This window comes from Mastigoproctus giganteus, chromosome 12 (genome assembly GCF_048544385.1).
Source record: "Mastigoproctus giganteus isolate SK-2022 chromosome 12, ASM4854438v1, whole genome shotgun sequence".
Lineage (NCBI taxonomy): Eukaryota > Metazoa > Arthropoda > Arachnida > Uropygi > Thelyphonidae > Mastigoproctus > Mastigoproctus giganteus.
The window spans coordinates 167,746,202-167,769,143 of NC_143586.1; the positions used below are offsets into that span (position 1 = coordinate 167,746,202).

Genomic DNA, 22,942 nt, shown 5'->3' on the forward strand with positions numbered 1-22,942 from the left:
TTACCATAGGACAGCGAAATCTATAAGAGTTCAAACTTCCCTTTTAATTAATTTTAATCCTTTGAGCAGTATAATAATTAATCTTTTTGTCAAATATAAAATTCTGTTTCAGTTTTAAACTCTCAAACAGCTATGACTTTTTGCCCGCATGTGCACATGAATATATAAATGAGTATAATTTATTTATTCTCATTTTTAAATACAATGGAATTCATTATATTTTTATAAAATTTTTGAAAACAGAAATTGCAAATCTCTTTTTTCTTTTCTTTTCTATTTTTTTTAGGATTTACCCTGTTTTTGTTATCAGAGGAATGTGATGTGCTTCACCCTATGCATAGAATCATATGCCAAGATATGTCTCTACCACTATCCCATTACTTTATTTCATCTTCCCATAATACGTAAGGTTCTGCTTACATCATTTTATTTAATAAAGTTTAACATGTTTAAAATTTGAACACATGAAACTTTTAAGTTAATATATCTTAGTTTGTTGCTGTACTTCAAATATAGGTTAGAAATTAGCATATATTTTTTAAAAAATTTCACCGTACAGAACTCAGTGCAACATGGCCTTAGCTTTCTCCTGGTATCTCATTTTTATCTTCAAATCTTATGACTGGGAATAATGTCTAAAAGGATTACTATAATGAGAAAGTTTTAGCTGAAGAATCAAATGGACCTGCCCACAGCCGCAAATATATAAGTATGGTTTATCTCGTCATTGTGTCATTCACTCATGGTATTCACTTTCCCCACTGATGAGATTTCAAACTGTGCTAAGACTAAGTTATTAGTGGAGTTGCTCAGGGTTCTATGTTGGGCCCATTGCTGTTTTGTATATTTTTCAATGATATTATATCAGGTTTAATGTTCAAGTTTGCGGATGAAACAAAATGTTGTCTTCACTGAGTGTAGTACCACTGAGTGTGGTACTACTTCACTGAGTGTCTTCACTGAGTGTGGTACTACACTCAGGGAAGTGAAAAAGACCTTGGGGTAATTGTGCAGTCAAATATGAAGTTTGCTGAGCAGTGCAGGACTGCCAGGGCAGGTCATGGAGCCTTGTCAATGATATATAGGAATTTTGCTAGCAGGGGCAGGTAGGTGATTATCCCATTGTACAAGGAAATGGTCAGGCCACACTTTGAGTACTGTGTACAGGTCTGGAGGCCTCATTTTAGGAAGGATGTAGAGTTGCTAGAACGAGTACAAAGAAGGGCAAAAAAATTGGTGATGGGACGAAAGGGGTGTTCTTACCAAGAAAGGCTTAAGTTCTGTAAATTGCATTGCCTGGAGAGTAGGCATCTGCAGCGAGGTGATCTGATTGAGGTGTATAAGGCCTTGAATGGGATGAGCAAGCTGAATGCTGATGGGATTCTTTCTCTTGCTCAGATTAAGAACTTGAGGGGACATTGATTCAAATTGAGGAAAGACAGTTGTAGAATAGTTGTGCAGAAATCTTCTTTTAGCCAGCGGGTAGTTGATTGATGGAAGAGACTTCCAACTTTTGTTGTGGAAGTTGATAGCCTAAATAAATTTAAGGCTAAGCTGGACACGCATTTGGAATGAATTGAGTGGTGAAATGGGAGGTTTTTTTTTTGACTGATGCTGCATAAGCTTGCTTTCTTGCATTGTATGTCTGTACTAATGCTAATGCTAAGGAGGGGGGGGGGAAGATATATATTTAAATAAATAGCAATATACAAAGGGTACTAGGAAAGTTTTGCAATACAGCTTTGTTTATTTAATTTTTTCAAAGTAATTTCCTCTACATTCAATACACCTCTCCATCCTCCGAAACCAATCTTTAAACCAGTTCTGCCAAGTTTCACTAGTGAGTAAAGCACACTCGTTGTCCCAAGCCCGTAGAAGGTCCTCATCACTGGAAAACCGCCTCCCTTTTAGCTTCATTTTCACATGCGGGAACAGTGCAAAGTCGCAGGGAGCAAGGTCTGGACTGTAGGGAGGGTGCTCGAGAAGTTTCAGTCCTGCATCAAATATTCGGTGCAGGCTTTGGCGCGGTGAGCTGCAGCATTATCGTGATGGAGGTACCAGGTATCCATTCTTGACTTTGGCCGCAGGTTCTTCATAGATCCAATGACTTTAGGCAGGCATTGTTCAGTATACCACTTAGCTGTGACTGTCTTCTGCGTGTCCAAAACGACACGTTCCACAATTCCACTCGATTTGAAAAATACAGCTATCATTTTCTTCTTTACAGATCGGGATTTTCTGACAATTACGGGTGTGTCGTCATTATCAAAGACCCAAACTTTGTTTTGAGCCTTGGTCGGCAGATCGTAATAGTACAGCCAAGTCTCGTCACCTGTCACGATGTTGTTCACATACCGAGATTGTCCCTTATCAAACTTTTTTAACATCTCCCGGCACCAAGTCACACGTCGTGTCATCTGCTCTTCAGTCAGTTGATGCGGCACCCAGAGAGAACAAAGTTTCTTCACGTGCAAATGATCTTGCAGAATCGAACGAATTGCTGGTGCATTTAGGCCCAAAGTATCCTCTATCTGTTGGTAGGTCACTCGCCTGTTTTCGTCAAGCATTTTCCTCACAGCAGTAACGTTTTCCTCGGTAACCCGGTTCGTGGCCTTCCCGGCCTCTCAGAATCCTCCAGAGTGAAATTTCCCCTTTGGAATTCTCTATACCACCTGAATATCGTTGTACGATGTGGACAATCATCATCTAGTGCAAGAGTCATTTCTTCTAAGCACTGGTCTATGGTTAAACCATGCACGAAATTATACCGCAAAACTGTCCTTATCTCATTTCGTGACCACGATGCCATCGCAAGCACTTTACACTCTCACTGCTAATGAATAACTGAGCCCATCGACTTGGCGCGGCGGCTACTATGCACGTATGAACATGTCTCAACATGCAGCAACAAGCAGCTTCCTGTGATTCATTGTTGCGTCATATTGCAAAACTTTCCTAGTACCCTTTGTACTTCTCCACTGGAACAATTCAGACACAGCATGGGTTTGTTAAGGGAAAGTCTTGTCTGACAAATTTGATTGGTCATTTGGATGTGGTTACAAAGGAACTGGATGCAAAAAATAATTTTGATATCATATACTTGGATTTCAGGAAAGCTTTTGACACTGTTGCGCATGGAAGACTACTGTAATTTTTATTGGAGCAGAATGGTATTAAGGGTAAATTGCTACAATGGATAAAAGGATGGTTGAGTGAGAGAAGACAGAGGTTGGTAATCAATGGGTGCTGCTCTTCGTGGACTAATGTTATTAGTGGAGTCTCACAGGGTTTGGTGTTATGTTATGTTATGTTATTTGGTTTTTAGGAGCATTAGCAACTAAGGCCATATTGCTCCGGGGTATGCGGTGGTCATTCCCTGACCTTTCCGCATCCTCCGTATTTGGTTGTGACGGGCTCGAACCCCGGTCTAATCAAGAAGCGTGTGCGACGCACTGCTGCTCCTTCCCACCTGGCTACGGAGCCGCCTGGTTTGGTGTTGGGTCCACTGTTGTTTTGTATATTTATTAATGATATTGATGAAGGTATATCAGTCTTAGTGTTGAAGTTTTCAGACGGTACAAAGGTTGGCAGGGTTGATAATGACAGTAAAGGCAGTGTGCTACTGCAACAGGATCTAGAAAATTTGGGCAGGCGGGCTGAGAAGTGGCAACTGAAGTTTAACCTTGACAAATGCAAAGTACTGCATAATGGTAGAAGTAACCCCAGAGAAACGTACCAACTGTGTGGTACTGCACTTAAGGTGGTAGAAAATGAAAAAGACCTGGGAGTAATTGTGCAGCCAGAAATGAAGTTTTCTGAGCAATGCAGACAGGCTGCCATGGCAGGTCATGGGAATTCGGCAATGATTTTTCTTTTAGTAGTTTGCTTTAGTCCCTTTTTGGTGATATTTCACATCTCTAGGAACTGGTACCTTACAAGGGGGCGGGTACCGCTAAATTATTATATAATTGGCATTACAGTAAACCCCCACTATTTGCGGGGGTTTTACGTTCCTGAGAAATGCCGCGAATACCGAAAACGCAAATACTGAGTTATGCCTCCCATAGTAATAAAGGGGTTCCATTCCAAAGTATGAAATATATAAGAAAAACTAGTCTAAAATTTTGTCTATGTATGTATTATATGTACCTTCATAATATGACTATGTACATAGACAGTACATAGTGAAATGCAAACATATGTCATTGAAATGAAAATAAGAAACAATTTAATATTAAATGTAATTTTTATTAGAAATTTCAAACAAATCTTTCAAACCAGCGTCTTTGCTAGCTAAAAAAACTTATCCTGCTAGTGCTATCACCAGTTTCGCTAAAGTGTTGATAAAGGTGTTTTGCATTTTCACGAATGATGAGTGAACTTAACAGAATTTTATTTTGAGTTCGGTCTTCTATCCACAGATTTAAAGCTTTTTCAATTTTTTCTAATTTAATATCACAAGTTACAGAGCAAATTTTTGAAGCAATTAGCGCGTTTTCTTGGACACTACGGCAGATTTTTTTCTTCTGATTTTTTGATTGATTGTACCGTTGACTCATTGATTTTATAATGTTTTGCCACTGAGGAGACACTTTCACCATTAGAAATTTTGTCTAATAACTCAGTTTTATTCGCTAATGTCATCGCCTTCTTTGATCTTTTCACATTTCCCTTGTTATTCGTAGCCATATTTTTGTACGGGTTAGAAAGAACTTGTCCACAATAAAGTCACTTTCTTCCGTTAACACACTCCAAAAAGTCTGTTTTACACTGCAAAACAGTAGATTTATCACTTTTGTAAGCATATCAATTTATAAATTGATAAATTTATTCAATTTATAAGCATATAAATTAAGCTAAGTTAAGCAAAAGACTTAACCTTCCATGACAAGCACATAACACACACATAATGAACAAGGATTAGCAAGAAACATCCATGCTCGTGATTTTGCCCCCCTCACCACCCACCCACTGAGTGCTGTTTTGACCGGGAAAGATAATTTTAGCCACACCCACGTTTTTTTATGGTGGAAAATGTTCACGATGCTTTAAAATTCACATTTTTTTAGGTTTCATTTTATATTAAATCAGCGACCACGAATACGCGAAACCGCGAATACAGATACCGCGAATAGTGGGGGTTTACTCTATGTATATACACACACACACAATATCAAATCCCCAACTCATATAGTTCTAGATGAGGTTAAATATAATTATTGACTGCCCCTTGTATACTTCTGAGGTGAAATCTTCCTCTTGAACGAGCAGCAGCTATGTGTGGCATTTTTAAGATTCAGTTTTTATAAGGGAAATGTACTGGAAAAGTGGTGGTGAATAATGGATTGACAAATTTTTGGAAGTTCAGCTGTCAAATAAAGACATATTCAATTAATGTGTTTTAAACATAGTGTCCATGGAAAATTTTGAAACTGTTTCTTTTAGGGAAAGTTTTTGAGGACATTGCTCCAAAATTTTACATTCAGTGATACTTTTCATAGAGTTTTTCTATAGAAAAAGTCTAATGAATGTTTGTCACAACTTGTTATATGTCTTTTGTGTCAAAAAAAAAATCTTATAATTTTCTTCTCCTCCCATTAAATATGCTGCTTTTGTGGGTTAGGTATCATTCTTGTATCTTCTTGGTGTTTCTCAACTTCGCTTGCTGATGGGTCTTCAGTTCTTTACTATTTTTGTCTACCTGTTGTTGTCCATCCTATTTATGTGTTTTTCCCATTTTTTTTATATCCATTAATAGGTTGTATTTTAAATTGTTCCCTGACTTGCTCACTTTTTTTCTATTAGTGTTTTATTAGTTAATTTCCTTAGTGTGTTAATTTCTATGGTTTCATTTATTTCTTTTATTTTTGCTGTTGTAGCTCTTGTCTCAACTGCTTATGCTTACTTCCTTTTCAGTTTATATTTATGCTCTGTTTTCGTTGCTGCCTCTACCAGAGAGAACTTGCTGCTCACAATTGAATTATATTGTTTGTGGTGTGTTATAATTATATTATATAGAAATGGAAGAATTACCTCTATGATGTCTTGTAGAACACTTCAGTACTGATACTCTCCGTAGTTGAATAACTATAAAAATAGTTATTCAACCAGTCTTGTTGCCCCTTCTCATGTGATGCAAGAAAGCATTTATTTAACCTATCAACTTCCACAATGACAGATGGAAGTTTGTTCCAGCAATTAACCACCCACTGGCTAAAGGCAAATTTCCGCACATCTATTCTACATCTATCTTTTCTTAATTTGAATTTATGCCCCCTTAGGTTCATAATCTGAACAAGTGGAAGGATCCCATCAGAATTCAGCTTGCTCAACCCATTCAAGGCCTTATATACCTCAATCAGATCACCGAGCAGGTGCCTAGTCTCCAGCCACTGCAATTTGTGGAACTTAAGCCTCTCTTGGTAAGAGGATCCCTTCATTCCCCTCACCAATCTTGTTGCCCTTCTCTGTACATGCTCAAGCAAATCTACATCATTCCTAAAATGAGGCCTCGAGAGATCCGCAGTACGCAGTGCATGGCCTGACCATTGCCTTATACAGAGGGACAATCACCTCCTTTTCCCTGCTAGCAAAATTCCTATATATCATTGACAAAACCCCATGACCTGCCCTGGCAGCCTGTCTGCATTGCTCAGAAAACTTCATATCTGACCTCACAATTACTCCTAGGTCTTTTTCATTTTGTACCACCTTAAGTGTAGTACCATACAGTTGGTACTTTTCTCTGGGGTTACTTGTACCCATATGCAGTACTTTGCATTTGTCAAGGTTTAATTTCAGTTGCCACTTAGCCCATCTGCCCTAATTATCTAGATCCTGTTGCAGTAGCACACTGTCATTACTGTCATTAACAACCCTGCCAACCTTTGTATCATCTGAAAACTTCGACGGCGCCTCAGTAGCCAGATGGGCAGGAGCAGTAGTGTGTAGCACACGCTTCTTGATTACACCGGGGTTCGAGCCCGTGACTACCAAATACGGAGGATGCGGAAAGGTCACGAAATGACCACTGCATATCCCCTGAGCAATATGGCCTTAGTTGCTAATGCTCCTAAAAACCAAATAACAACAGCAAACTTCGACACTAAGCCTGATATACCTTCATCAATATCATTGATAAATATATAAAATAACAGAGGATCCAACCCTGTGGGACTCTACTGATAACATTAGTCCACGAAGAGCAGCACGTAATATATCTGGATAGGTCTTTATGAGAGCATGAAGAACAGGCTGCATGTCCTTCAAGGATTTAATTTGGGGCTCCATCGAGCTCTCAGCTGCCCACATCAGTTCCAGAGCTTACACTTGATTATCAGGCAACACAGTGGCAATCCCCACAGAGCACAATGCACTAGTCCTACAGGAGCTAGTTGTTGGTGACTCTGTTGTCAGGGAAACAAGAAATATATGGTGAACAAAGGATAGGTGGAATAGGACCAGGGTATGAAAAGCAGTATGTACTGGAACTTAAGATCAGATTGATCTTCTGAAAACCTTTCAGGACCAAGATATCAACGAAGAATACAACAATTTTCTGAAAGTAATAAAGCCCGAGAAACTTATAGGTTAAAAAAAATCCAAAGAAGAAAAAATTAGTCAAGAAACACTTGTCATGTTGAACCGAAGACGACAAATCAAGAGCAAAAACACTGACAAGGACAAATTTGAGTATACTGAGTTATGCAAAGCCATTAGAAAGAGACCCACAGAGGACATAAGAAGATTTAACACAAGAAAAGTAGAACAAACATTAAGGTTAAACAATATCTTTCTCCTGAAAGGACTTAAATCAGCAGTCATGAGCAGTAATACAGAAAGACAAATGATACTGAAACTGAAGAATAGTGATGGTGTACTTATAAATTGCAGAGAAGGCATAATTCAGGTAGCAGAAGACTACTATAAAGATTATATAAGGAGCAAGGAAATGATACAAGTAGTGGGGAAGATGGATTGCAAAGTAGCAACACATACGACATACCCAACATATTCTTCCTGATGAGGTAGAACATGCATTGAAGAAAATGAAGAATCAGGAAGCCCCGGGTGAAGATGAAGTTACTGTAGAGTCCTTAAAATTAAGAGAAAGAGACATGACACAGAAACTGTCAAGACTCTTCACAAAATACATTAGAAAAGGCATGATGCCTAAGGAGTGAAATAATGCAATCATAATTTTTCTGCATAAGAAAGGAGATAAAACAGAAATTGGAAATTATAGACCAATTAGTTTGTTGTCCTACATCTACAAGTTGTTCACACAGGTTAGTTCACACTAATAGATTAGAAAGAATACTTGACGAGAATCAACCAAAAGAGCAAGATGGCTTTAGGACAGGATTCTCAACTATGGATCACCTTCACTTAATGTCACAGCTAATGGAGAAAGCAAATGAATATAAAACACCATTATGCCTGCCATTTGTGGATTATGAAAAGGCATTTGACTCCATACAGCATAAGGCAATATTTCGGGCACTGGAAAGACAAAGCATAGATACTACATATATTACAATTTTGAAGAAAATCTATGAGAATGCAACCTCCTTTATTAGACTAGACAATGACAGTAGCAAATTTAAAATCTAGACAGGAGTTCAACAAGGAGACAAAATATCTCCGAAGTTGTTTACTGCTGCCCTTGAAGAAGCTTTCAGAAGATTGGACTGGTTGCAGAAAGGAGTCAATGTGAATGGAGAGTAGCTAAACCATTTACGATTTGCAGATGACATTATGATCATAAGCTACAATCCCAAAGAATTAGAGGAAAATCATAATCAGTTATGCAGTGTTAGTAAGGATTTTGAACTAAAGGTGAATATGGCTAAAACAAAAGTAATGATGACCAAGTATGCCACAGAAAGGGATATAATCATTGAAGGAGCAGTAATCGAAAAGGAGGATTTATATACTTATCTGGGACATCATTAGCTGTAATAATGATAAATAGCTGGAATTTATGGGGATATTGCTCCTGCACTGAGGAGAAATATCCCAATTTATCTGAACTTATTAAAATAATTAACCAATGTATATTCACCACCATGACTTATGGAAGTGAAACTTGGGTATTCACCAAAAGAATGGAAGAAAAGCTAAAAACCACACAGTGAAGAATGGAATGAATTATATTAGGAATCAGACTTTAGATTAGAAGAGAAACAAATGGATTAGGCAGCAAACACAAATAAAGGACATTCTTATCAAAACTAAAGAACTGAAATGGTCTTGGGCAGGACAGCTCAAAGACATGATGACAGATAGACTAAGAAAATAACAGAATGGTACTCAAGAGGAGCAAAAAGAAAACATAGAAGCCAGCAATGGAGATGGACATGAAATTCATGAGTCTGTTAGTAGTACGTGGATGCCCATTGCCAGGGCCGTATTTTCATATAAGCTAAACAAGCTGCAGCTTAGGGCCTCACATTACAAGGGCCCTCGGTCCATCTTAAAAAAAAAAATCCTTTTTTAATTTTTTCAAAGATAAACTGTAAGAGAGAAGGGCATAACATATGTTGCAGCTTAGGACCACAACAAGTTTAAATCCGGCCCTGGCCATTGCACAAAACAGAAGGAACTGGAATGTTGCTGGCGAGGCCTTTATCCTACAGTGGATTGAAAATGGCTGATGATGATGTTGTCTTCCAGGGGCAAAAGTTGATGACGTTGTGGAGCAGATATCTTTTGAGGGCACAAAAGGTGATAATGTTGAACACTGCACTAAAGATATAAAGAGTTGGAGATCTACAGACTTACTTAACCAGTACAGTGCTATGTTGAAAAAAAAGTTGCAAGTTACAGTTAAATTTGAAAGTGTTCTGCAGTTCTTCCCAGACATGATAGGAAGGAGTATATGATGAGAGCCTTGTCAATCATTTCGGCCCTGAAGAGATTGTGCAAGGCTTATGCGATAGAATTTTTATAAGTGTGTGCTTGTTAACAGGAGAGACTACTGCTACAGGATACAGTTATATTTTCTGATGCTGTCGAGGCAGTGTTAGTTGGAACAAAAAACTGCTAGCTTTGGGGGGGGGGGTTACACAGACTAATAGATTAACAATAGCCACAGGCAAAGGTGAAAATGACTCTTGCACTGCTTCTGTTGAAATGAAGAGTAGACTGGAAAGCAAGGTGCTAGGGATTTCAAGGACTGCTAGGAGTCATCATTGAACAAATAAATATATGGACTGTGTTAGGGTAACTAAGAGTAAGAACAGGTGCATGTACACCAATGCTAGGAGCATAATAAATAAATTTGATGAATTTGAAGTGCTGGTCAAGACATCAAATGCATACATTGTTGGAATATCGGAGAACATGGTATCACTCAGATATAAAGGATGCAGAATTTAAATATGGGGAATACAATGTGGACAGACAGGATAGGTGGGGGGTATGCTCTTAGTTAAGAAACAAAATCTAAGGCAGCGCATCCAGTTGATGTGGGTGGCCACTGCAATGTTGAGTCAGTTTGGTGTGACCTAAGCACTGGGAAAGCAAAAATGACAGCAGGATAGTGTTATAGGCCTAATGACCAAGAGAAGTACAACAAACAACTTTACAAAGAAATAGAGTGGGCTAGTAAATCAGAATGTCTTATAATGGAGGATTTTAATATTTGAGATATTAAATGGAACTTACACAGTAGGAAAGACAAAGATTTATTCAATGATTATTTTCTACACTTGCACTTTAGAGAGGCAATGAGAGAAAGAAATACTGTTGATCTGATTAAAATCAGCAGCAACCATTCAGAATCTACAAATAAAAGACCCACTAGGTTGCATTGATCACAGTGTATTTAAGAGGGATTTATTCAAAGATGTAATTACTATCAAAGGCAAGGGAAAGGGCTTTTATAAATATGACTACAGTGGGACCAAGTGATGAATTTATCAACATCAATTCAAAATGGGAAGCATTAAGGAATGTAATTATAAAAGCTACTAAGCTTTTTTAACAACTAAGAGATACTGTTTAAGACTGAGACCTAAATGGATGTCAGATAAACTGATGAGATTTGTGGCAGAGAAGAACAATGTATGGTATACATATAAATTGTCAGTTGAAATAGACGTCTACAGTACATATTAACTAATCTATTATTATTATTATTGCTCTTATATTATTTTTCCCTGATTACAGTGGGGTACATCACTGGCAGCAGCAATGGCAAGTACTTTAGCATTAGCATTAGCATTAGTAGAGGCATTTGATGCAAGAAAGCAAGCTTATTCAGCATCAGCCAAAAAAAAAAAAAAAAAAAACCCACTTCCACTTCACCCCTCTGTTCGTTCCAAATACCTGTCCAGCTGAGCCTTAAACTTATTTAGGCTATCAACCTCCACCACAAGGGATGGAAGTCTGTTCCACCAACCAACCACCCGCTGGCTAAAGGCAAATTTCCTCACGTCTATCCTACATCTGTCTTTCCTCAATTTGAATTTATGCCCTCTCAGGTGATTTTTCTGAGCTAGAGGAAGAATCCCATCAGCATTGAGCATGCTTAAACCATTCAAGGCTTTATGCACCTCTATCAGATCACCTCGCTGGTGCCTAGTCTCCAGACACTGTAATTTGCAAAACTTAAGTCTTTCTTCGTAAGAGCACCCCTTTGTTCCATTCACTAATCTTGTTGCCCTTCTCTGTACTCGTTCCAGCAGCTCTACATCCTTCTTGAAATGAGGCCTCCAAACCTGTATACAGTACTCTAGGTGTGGCCTGACCATTGCCTTATACAATGGAATAATCACCGCCTTATCCCTGCTGGAAAAATTCCTGTATATCATTGACAATACTCCATGAGCTACTCTTGCAGCCCGTCTGCACTGCTCAGAGAACTTCATATCTGCCTGCACAACCACCCCCAAGTCCCTTTCATTCTCTACCACTGTCAGTGTAGTACCACAGAGTTGATACGTTGCTCTGGGGTTGCTGTTTCCCATGTGTAGTACTTTACATTTGTCAATGTTAAACTTCATTTGCCACCTCTCAGCCCATCTGCTCAACCTTTCCAGATCCTGTTGCAGCAGCATAGTGTCAGTAGTGTCCTTGACAACCCTGCCAACCTTTGTATCATCTGCAAACTTGGACATTAAGCTTGATATACCATCATCAATATCATTTATAAATACAGAAAACAATAATGGACCCAACACTGAGCCCTGAGGGACTCCACTAATAACATTAGTCCACGATGAGCAGTGTCCATTGATTACCACTCTCTGTCTTCTCCCCCTCAACCACTCCTTTATCCATAGCAGCAATTTGCCTCCAATGTCACACTGCTCCAATTTGTGTAGCAGTCTTCCATGTGCAACAGTATCAAAAGCCTTTCTAAGATCCAAGTATATAATATCAAAGCTATTCCCTGCATCCAGTTCTTTTGTGACTGCATCATAATATCCAATCAAGTTGGTCAGGCAAGACTTCCCCTTAACAAAACTATGCTGTGTCTGAGCTATAACTGAAGTCTTGTCTAAATGATCCTGCAGTGCTTCTTTAACCAGTGCCTCCATTAATTTTCCTGGAACAGAAGTTAAGCTCACAGGTCTATAATTACTTGTGTCAGCCTTTGATCCTCCTTTGTATATTGGGGTCACATTTGCACATTTCCAGTCTATGGGTACCTCCCCTGAGTCCAAGGAAGCTCTCATAATTATGGCTAAGGGTTTGCTTACTTCCTTTGCTGCCTCCTTTAATATAACTGGATAGATCCCATCCACCCCGGGTGCCTTTCTTGTGTTTATGTTCAACAGTTTCTCCTCCACTTTACTCCCAGTTATTTCAAGATTCTGTAGCTTACTGCTAGAGTTGAATACACCTCTGGCATTCCCCTTGCTGAATAACTCCTCATGTGTGAATGTCGATGCAAAATATTCATTTAGTTTGTTAGCTACCTGAGCAGGATCATCAACAGTTGACCCATCAATATCAAGTGGACCAATCTGATTCATTCCCTTCCTTCTAGAGTTAACATAAGTAAAGAACTCTTTGCTGTTTTTCTTTGCATCCCTTGCCAAGGATTTCTCGTAATCTGCCTTTGCCTGCCTAACCTCCTTTGTAACTTGGTTGCATATCAACTTGTATCTATCATAGGCTTCTGTGTCATGTGTTAATTTGTAAGTATCCCATGCATTTTTCTTCTCTGCCATATGCCTCATTAGTTCATCTGACATCCATTTTGGCCTAAACCTTGAACAATATTTCTTAGTTGGTATGTAAAGCCTAGTAGCTTCCAAGATAAATTCTTTGAATTCTTCCCATTTTGAATTTGCTGTTGGTAACATCAGTTGGTCCCACCGTATAGAATTTATATACTGTCTCTGACCACCGTAGTCGCCTAAAACCCTTCCCTTTACTCCTGATTGTAGTTACCTCTTTGAGTAAATCCCACTTCAGCACACTGTGATCACTGCCACCTAGTGGTTCGTTTATCTGCAGATTCTTAATGCATGAAGAATCACTGCTGATAATCAAATCAAGAGTATTACTCCCTCTAGTTGCCTCCCGAACATGCTGATGTAGAAAACAATCATCCAATAAATCCACAAAAGCCCTGCTAGTGTGTGAGTAACCAGCCCCCAAATTCCAGTCAATATCTGGGAAATTAAAATCTCCCATTATAAGACTCTCTGATTTACTGGCCCACTCTATTTCCTTGTACAGTTCCTTATTATACTCATCAGAGTCATTAGGCCTATAGCACACTCCTACTCTCAATTTTGATCTCCCAATGCTTATGTCACACCAAACTGACTCAACACTGCACTGTCCGGTGATGTCAACTGGCTTCACTTCCTTGGTTTTTATGTGTTTCTTAACTAATAGCATAACCCCTCCCCCCTTCCTATCCTGTCTATCCTTTCTGTAGACGTTGTACTCCCCAAATTGCAGTTCTGCATTCCTTATGCAGAACTGCAATTAAGAAGTACAGTTAAGAAGTTAAGAAGTACTGTCCTGTTAAGAAGTACAGTCCAGGCTGAAAAAAATTCTACCCCTTGAGCCTTGCACAATCTTTCCAGGGCCGAATTGATGGACAAGGCTCTCATCATATACTCCCTCCTATCGTGTCTGGGCAGAATTGCAGACACTTTCAAATTTAACCCTAATTCTCGGCTTTTGTTCAACAGTGACCTGTACTTGTTAAGTAATTCTGCCGGTCTCCTACTCTTAATATTATTAGTGCCAACGTGTACAACTATATCACCTTTTGTGCCCTTAAAAGATGATATTCGCTCTACAACGTCATCAACCTTTGCCCCTGGCAGACATACCCTGGTCCTGTTCCACCTATCTTTTTTACAAAGCATGTTCCCCGTTTCCCTGACAATAGAGTCACCAACAACTACTAGTTCCTTCGGGACCAGCGCATTCTGCCTTGGGGGTTGCCTCTGTATCACGCGATGCCCAAGTGCAAGCTCTGGCGTTGATGTGGGCAGCTGAGAGCTTGATGGGCCCCTCAATTTAGTTTCTTCGAGGGCATCCACCCTGTCCTTCAAGCTCTCATATAGGCCCACAAGAACGCCGAGTTGTTGCTTGATATCGATACACTCCTTGCATCGCGCACCCACAAAGACATCCCCCTTGGCAGTATCATGTCCCGTACCCGATTGCTCTGCAAACATCAAGCAAACAGTGCATTTTATAAGGCTGTGAGTCAGAGGACAACTGCCCCCCTCAGTTCTGCTCTGAGCCACAGCACTTCCATTAGCTTGAGCCTTTTGCTTACCACTAACAAATTGCATCAGATTAAAAGATTACTTCAACCATGGAAATCCAGCATTCAGAAAAATAGATGCGATGAAGTGATACTTGCTAGGTTAAGGATAGGACACACTCATTTCAGTCACTCTTATCTTTTGCGAGGAGAGGATCCCCCCTATGCCCTATCTGTCACACACAACAAACAGTAGAACATGTACTGATTACTTGTCCAGCTTTTGCAGTTGAGCGCCAAAACGCCTTCAGAGAGCTAAACAAACATCACTCCCTCACTCTAAAATCTATACTGGAAGATAGAAAAAATATAGCACGTTTTTCAGTTCCTCAAGAAAATAAATTACTATAATCAAATATAAAACCAAATATTATCTCTAAATCAAGCTATAGTCATTCTCTGTTACTCTTGGAAATTATTAACAGCAATATACGAATTAGAACAAAACCATTATATAAAATCTTACAGGCGCATTTTAACCGCAGTAGCTCTTACACCAAGAATTCTTAAATCAAATCAAACCCTGATTGGGGGTTCCACCTCGTGATGGGTATTGCTTCCAAGTACACAGGGTGGTTGTTGTATCTGGTGTTACTGATGGTTGAGGAACGCTCTGACTATTCTGCAGGTGTTCAGAATTGTGACTTTCTGGAGTTCCTTGTAAGTGTTCGCTGGGAGACTTGCTAGGCTGTTATGTAGGGCCTTTGGCACCATATCGGTGGTTGACACAATGATCGGGATGGTTGTAACTTGTTGCATATGCCACATCTCTTTGCTCTCTGTCTTAGGTTCATGTACTTCCGGATTTTTTCCCCATGGGTTTTCTGCAGGTTGCCAGTGTTGGGTACCACTATGTCAATCAGATAGGTAGCCTTTTCCTTCTTGTCTACAAGGGTTGTGTCCGGTCTGTTGTGCAGGATTGTCTTATCCGTTATTATGGCACGGTCCCAGTACAGCTTGTGGGTTGGGGTCTCTAGTACTGCCTGGGGTTTGTACTTGTAGTACGGTACACTTTCTTTGATAACTGGTATTTCCTTGCTAGATTTTTGTGGGCTGCTGTAGCCTAGTGGTCAGGCGCGCGGGTGCCTAAGTACACGTGCCTTGAGTGACCGGGGTTCAAGCCCGTGACTACTGAATACGGTACTGTTTCTTGTATTTAATCTATCATGCGAACCCCTCTGACCGTTTGGTCGTCCCGGAGTATAAAACAGAAAATTTATTTATTTATTATCCTGGCTAACTGGTCGTGTCTATGAGTGTAGTCAGCCTGGGTGATCACCTTGCTCCCGCGATGATGTGTTGGATTGTTTCTGAGGCCAGGTGGCATTGTCGACATGTCATCAGATGCTGCGAGCTCCTTGGCTATGTATTTTCTATAGTTTCTGGTGTTGATTACTTGGTCTTGGATGGCGAGAACGAATCCTTCAGTCTCGGGGAAGAGCTTCCCGCTCATGTGCCATGCATTGGAAGCATCTTGATGGTGATCATTGTAGTGTCTTCTTTGCCCATCTTTGTGCCTCCTGGTTAGGAAGGGACTCCTTGCTTAGGTTGAGTGGGGTATACCGCTTATCTGTCTTCCTTATAGCCTGGTGGAGTGCTGCTGCTATGTGTTTCTGGAAGTAATCCTTCAGGTTAGCAGTTGCTGTTTTCTGTTGCTTGATGAGGTCTATCAGGCCCCTTCCTCCTTCTTTCTGAGCAATTGTCAGTCTCTCCTTGGCTGACTTCATGTGGTGTTGGCAGATCTTGGTCATCATTGTCTTTGTCTTTCTCATGATATCCTCCAGCTTGATGTTAGTTCAATCTATGACCCCAAAAGAGTACGTTAGCACTGGGGCTGCATAGGTGTTTACAGCGTTAACTGTGTTACCTCCGTTCAGCTTTGCTTTCAGCAGGCTTCAGAGTCTTTGATGATATTTTTCGGTCAGGCAGGGCTTAATTTCCTTGGGCTGTAACTGCTGAGCCTGCATCATCTCCAAGTATTTGTAGGCCTCTCCCTCTGCCATGGCTTCGATCTTGTTACCAGTCTGCAGCTGGTAGTGTCTGTTGACTAATTTTCCCTGGTTCAATCCGTGGGTCTTCCATTTTTCTAGACCAAATTCCATTCTAATATCATTGCTGAATTCTTCGGGGATCCGGAGTAGTTGCTGGAGTTGCTTCTTGATGTCATCCATGGACATCAGGTGGGTGAGGGTGTACAGGTCCTTCCTTCCTTCCTTCTTTGAGGTTATATCCGTACTTGCTGCTGTTGAGCATAGTGGATAACGGGTTAAGTGCTAGACAGAACCACAGTGATCTCAGGGCATCTCTCTGAAATGTTCAGAGATTGTGATGTTCTAGACCTTAATGGTGGTACAGTAAACCCCCGCTATTCAAGGGGGTTATGTTCCTGAGAAATTCCGCAAATACTGAGTTATGGCTCCCATAGTAATAAAGGGGTTCCGTTCCAAAGTATGAAATATATAAGAAAAACTAGTCTAAAATTTTGTCTATGTATGTATTATATGTACCTTCATAATATGACTATGTACATAGACAGTACATAGTGAAATGCAAGCATAAGGCATCGAAATGAAAATAAGAAACAATTTAATAGATCGTATGTATAGCTTAGCTTAATTTTCAGCACTCACCTCATAGTAATCCGCTTAGCTGGTGGAGAGTTTTACCACATACATAGTGGTTATAGGATTCTAATGACTTACAGGGATTATGGGTTTAAAACTAAGTTATGGGCTATAAAAAAAAAAAAAAAAATTTTTAAGAAAGGAAAGTGCACCTTCCATTCTATGGTTGCCTAATTAAATTAGATGAAGAAAAATATTTTTCTTCATCTAATTTAAGAAAAATATTTTTCTTCATCTAATTTAATTTGGCAACCATAGAATGGAAGGTGCACTTTCCTTTCTTAAAAATTTTTTTTTTTTTTTTTTTTTTTATAGCCCATAACTTAGTTTTAAACCCATAATCCCTGTAAGTCATTAGAATCCTATAACCACTATGTATGTGGTAAAACTCTCCACCAGCTAAGCGGATTACTATGAGGTGAGTGCTGAAAATTAAGCTAAGCTATACATACAATCTAGTTATTACATTACAGCACATAAGGACTCCTTAAAAAATCAAGAAACAATTTAATATTAAATGTAATATTTTTTAGAAATTTCAAACCAGCACCTTCGCTAAAGTGTTGATAAAGGAGTTTTGCCTTTTCACGAATGATGAGTGAACTTAACGGAATTTTATTTTGAGTTCGGTCTTCTATTCACAGATTTAAAGCTTTTTCAATATTTTCTAATTTAACATCACAAGTTACAGAGCAAATTTTTGAAGCAATTAGCGCGTTTTCACGGACACTACGGCGGATTTTTTCTTCTGATTTTTTGATTGATCGTACCGTTGACTCATTGATTTTATAATGTTTTGTCACTGAGAAGACACTTTCACCATTAGAAATTTTGTCTAATAACTCAGTTTTATTCGCTAATGTCATCACCTTTGATCTTTTCACATTTCCCTTGTTATTCGTAGCCATATTTTTGTACGGGTTAGAAAGAACTTGTCCACAATAAAGTCACTTTCTTCTGTTAACACACTCGAAAAAGTCTGTTTTACACTGCAAAACAGTAGATTTATCACTTTTGTAAGCATATCAATTTATAAATTGATAAATTTACTCAATTTATAAGCATATAAATTAAAAGCAAACGACGAAACCTTCCATGACAAGTGCATACACTTGTCATGGAAGGTTTCGTACACATACTGAACAAGGATTAGTGAGAAACATTCACGCTCGTGATTTTGTCACCCCCTCTTCCCCCACCCGCTGAGCGCTGTTTTGACTGGGAAAGATAATTTTAGCCATGCCCATGTTTTTTAATGGCGGAAAATGTTTACGGCGCTTTAAAATTCACATTTTTTAGGTTTCATTTTATATTAAATCAGTGACTGCGAATACGTGAAACCGCGAATGCAGATACCGCGAATAGCGGGGGTTTACTGTACTCCATTTCGCCATCGTTTGTCATAGGAAGTTTGTCCCTATTGGAGTGAGTTTGTAGATATTCAGCGGCTCTATTAGCCAGCAATGAGGCACGGAGTCGAAGGCCTTGCAGTAATCGATGTAGGCTGTGTACACATTGAAGCGCTTGTAGGCATGCTCTGTAACTGCAACATCTATGGTTAATTGCTCCTTGCATCCTTTCTGCAGTTTGGCCATTATGTTGTGGCTCTCCAAGTTGTCTAATATCTTCCTGGTTATGCAGGTGATCAGGATCTTGTATGTTGTTGGGAGGCAGGTTTTGGCCTGTATTTTGCCGTGTTTCTTGTATCTTCGTCTTTAGGCTTCAGATATGTGATTCCTCGAGTGAGAAACTTTGGGATTGTCTCTGGATGCCTTATCGTTTGGGTGAACTGCTCTGCCAGGTGGTTATATGTGCAAATGAGCTTCTTGTACCAGTAGTTATGGATGTTATCTAGTCCTGGAGTTTGCCAATTGTGAGAGTTCTTGATCGTCTGTTTTATGTCTTCTTCCCGAATCTCCCACTCTCTCATCTCTTGTACGTCCTTGGTTTTCTTCCGTTCTAGTGCTATCCAGGGGGCTCAGCTGTTATGTATTACTTTTACTTCCCTGTTCCATATATTGCCTCAGAACTCCTTAATTGTCTTCTGCTCAGGTGGTCCGTTCTCTTCCTTCCTGTCTTCTCCAAGACTCCTGTAGAAGTCTTTTTGGTCCTCATCGAAGGCCTCTGTTTAATAGAACAGTATTTGGTCCTCTGTCCAAATACTGTTCTATTCTCTGATTTTTTTGTGTCATGTTTGCTGTGGACGCTATCTCTTTTGAGGATGCTCTTCACTTTTCCAATCAATTTCTTACTCCTATTACCTCATTGGTACTGGGTCAATTGGCCGATCTTGACTCTTAATCTTCTGCTGTGAAGTCTTCTTTTCCAAGCTGATGGTTCCTTCTGTTTTCGGTTCTTCTGCTGCTGGTTTCTTGTTTCTCTTCCATTAATCCTAGTGGCTATTATGGCAACATAATGTACGGCTGTGTGGATGGACTCCAGTGTTGCACCATTGTTGTCGAGGTAATGTGGTATTATTATTATTATTATAATAATAATAATACCACATTATGAATATATATATTCAAGTGGTTTGTAGGCTATTATTTTATATTTATTCTAATTGTAATTGTTCACACATACTTGCCTATCTTGCGCAGGCTGCAAAGATAAAGCAGTAAGTAAATATTTTTGTATTGACATTTCTAAGTGTGGAATTTCATGCAGTGCAGCAGTAGAGGAAGCAAAAGGATATAAATAATGTGAGGTTTGTAGAATAAATAAAGTGTCTGTGAAAATGGAAATGAAAAGTACACAAGGAGCCAGAACTAAGAGAAGTTTAAGGGTTAGTAGAAAGTGGAAGTGATGTAGTGGTTAAACAGATGAAAGAATTTGAGAAACAGTGCAAAAATGAACTGGGACTGAGGGGAAAAAAAAAAAAATATATATATATATATATAAGTAAATAAATATAAGTAAATAAATAACTAAATAACACTATGCACACATACACACATAAATGCACACATATACACAAAGTATATTATTGTATACCACATTACTTTGATGATGTTATCCAAGGGCCAACCAACAAAATTTTGGGAAAAACATCAATGTGCAAGCTGTCTATTTCTGTAGTAAAATATATTCAAAAGTTAATAATTAATAAGCAAAAATTTTTTTGGAAATTTGTTAAAGAATTTTAGGTCAAATGCATTCCAAAAAATATCGCTATTTCAAGTATGTGTTTCACTGTTGAACTAACAGAGAACCAGATTACTAACTTGAAATAAATAAATACCAAATAATATAGATATAAAAATATATAAAACTAATTATCTTTACAAATTGATAGGTACTTTGATGGGGGACCAACCCCTATCAATGCATAAAAAAGTAATTAGTGGAACCGCTATTTTTATGCATCGATAACAGTTGGTCCCTGTCGAAGTACCAATCAATGTGTAAAGGCCGCTAGTTTTATATATTTTAATTAATATATATATATATATATATATATATATATATATACAGTGCTTTTTTTGTAAAAAAAAATAGGTGCCAGTACTCATTCTTTGCTATCAGGAAAAATTGAAAATTAAAAGATATGAAAAGTACTCTAAAAAATTTTTTTTTCTTGATATTGTTACTTTAGTAGTAATGTTTTTGGAATAAGAACAACAAATTAAGTATATTAACACAGTTTATTAAGCATAAATTTATTATTCAAGTATATAAAAACATAAGTAAAATGTGAGTAAAGTAAAAAATAATACCATAAGTAAAAATAATTTCATAATAAAATTTTTGTAAAATATTCCAAATTTTTATTAAGTTCTCATCTGAAACCCTATGCTAGGGGTTGGCAATCTTTTTTGAGTGAAGAGCCATTTTTGATCTAATTATATATAAAAAAAAAAAAAAAAAAGAGAATGCGAAGGACCACACCTCAGCTCAAGCTGGGAGGAGGAGGGGGGAAGGCTAGAGTTTTTTAAGAAATGTAATATTAAAAAATATATATATTTTGAAATATTTATTAATACTGAAAAAAACGTAACAATGTTTCCAATTAGGTACAAATTAATGTGACTTTTGCTGAGGAACTTCTTGAGCGAGTCTCTCAACATCATGCGAGTGTCATAATTAAACATGCTGAGCTTTAAACATGCTCACATTGTTCAGACGATGGTTCCTTTTTATTTTTAATATAGTTCATGTTCAAAAATACTTGCTTGCAGAAATACATCAAACCAAAAACTGAGAGAAGTCCAACCGCATATATTTTCAAATTTATATATGGGTCCGGTAAGCTACTCCATGCATCGAACACAATCTGGTCTGCATTTTAAACTCATCTATTGCCATCCATTTGTGTAGAATTGCAAGGGCAGCCTTTTGCCACTCCAAATCCTCAATTTCAGTTTTAAGGCATTTTAGTCTTGCACTCAACATGTCCTTGATTTTTAAGTCCTCTTAACTCCATTTCAAATTGTGCTTCATATGAGCTGTAAAGTTAAAGAACAGCAGTTACGTGTTAAAAGAGGCGCCTCCGTAGCCAGGTGGGAAGGAGCAGCAGTGTGTAGCATACGCTTTTTGATTAGACCGGGGTTCGAGCCCATCACCACCAAATACGGAGGATGCGGAAAGGTCAAGGAATGACCACCGCATATTCTTGGAGCAATATGGCCTTAGTTGCTAATGCTCCTAAAAACCAAATAACAACAACATGTTAAAAGAGGTGCATGCAGCTCACGAACTGCATGTTTCCAACCCCTGTCCTATGCCGACTTCTTTTCTTCCTCTTGCTGAATGATGTTTCCAAAGTAGCCATGAATCGACATAATTTGCTGGATCGAAGCGGGTCAGCGGTGGACCTACAATTTTAAGAAACAGTAGTGAAGAAACTCTTTTTGTCATCAACGAAGCGCTGGTTGGGCTGGCGATCAGATTGATTTGTGAAAATCCTCGTTCACATTCATTCGTCATATTCTTCAATTTCAGCGTTCGTCATATTCTTCAATTCTTCCGAAACCTTATCAATTAGGTATCCCCAAAATCCACGAATTGCATCTCTTTCATTTAACTGTAACCTAATTGACAATTTTCTAACTTCACTTTCACCAAATGCCAACAATTCATGTTTAGAAGGATTAATACATTCGTTGTCCTCGTTTTCCATCTCTTGTCACTAGTTCTTAAATTTGAATTTTTTCTTTTCTTTTTCTTTTCTTTTTTTTTTTTTTTTTTTTTTTGAAACTGTCCAAAATGCCGGTGTCATTCGGATATTCAGGTACTGTGACCATGTAAACAGAAATAGGGAAAATTTATGAAAAAATGTGGATAATGCACTTCTGCAAAACAACAGATGATTATTTGTCGGAGTAAAAGAAAACCACTTTTCTAATTCTCGAACGGTGCACTTACAGTTGATTCAGAGGTGTCCAACTTATGGCTTGTGAGGAAAGTGAACTAAAACAGCATTTTAAATTTTGTTAATTATCAAAAAAATTCTCATTAAATGTTTAATGTAATTGAGTATTGTACTTAATAAAATTTTCAAATATATTCAATTTTACTTTTACATGCAACAAGATATGGAAAATGTAACACCCTAAAGAAATCTAACTTTGAA

At 38.4% G+C, this 22,942-nt stretch overlaps 1 protein-coding gene across 1 annotated transcript in view; it reads left to right on the forward strand.

The window, feature by feature from the left end:
- The window catches only part of LOC150077580 (inactive phospholipase C-like protein 1), a 649,255-nt gene that overhangs the window by 206,232 nt on the left and 420,081 nt on the right, over positions 1–22,942 (forward strand). Inside the window, exon 9 of the mRNA XM_090386715.1 lies at positions 287–404. Coding sequence (XP_090242841.1) covers positions 287–404 — 118 coding nt within the window. The remainder of the gene's footprint in view (positions 1–286; positions 405–22,942) is intronic.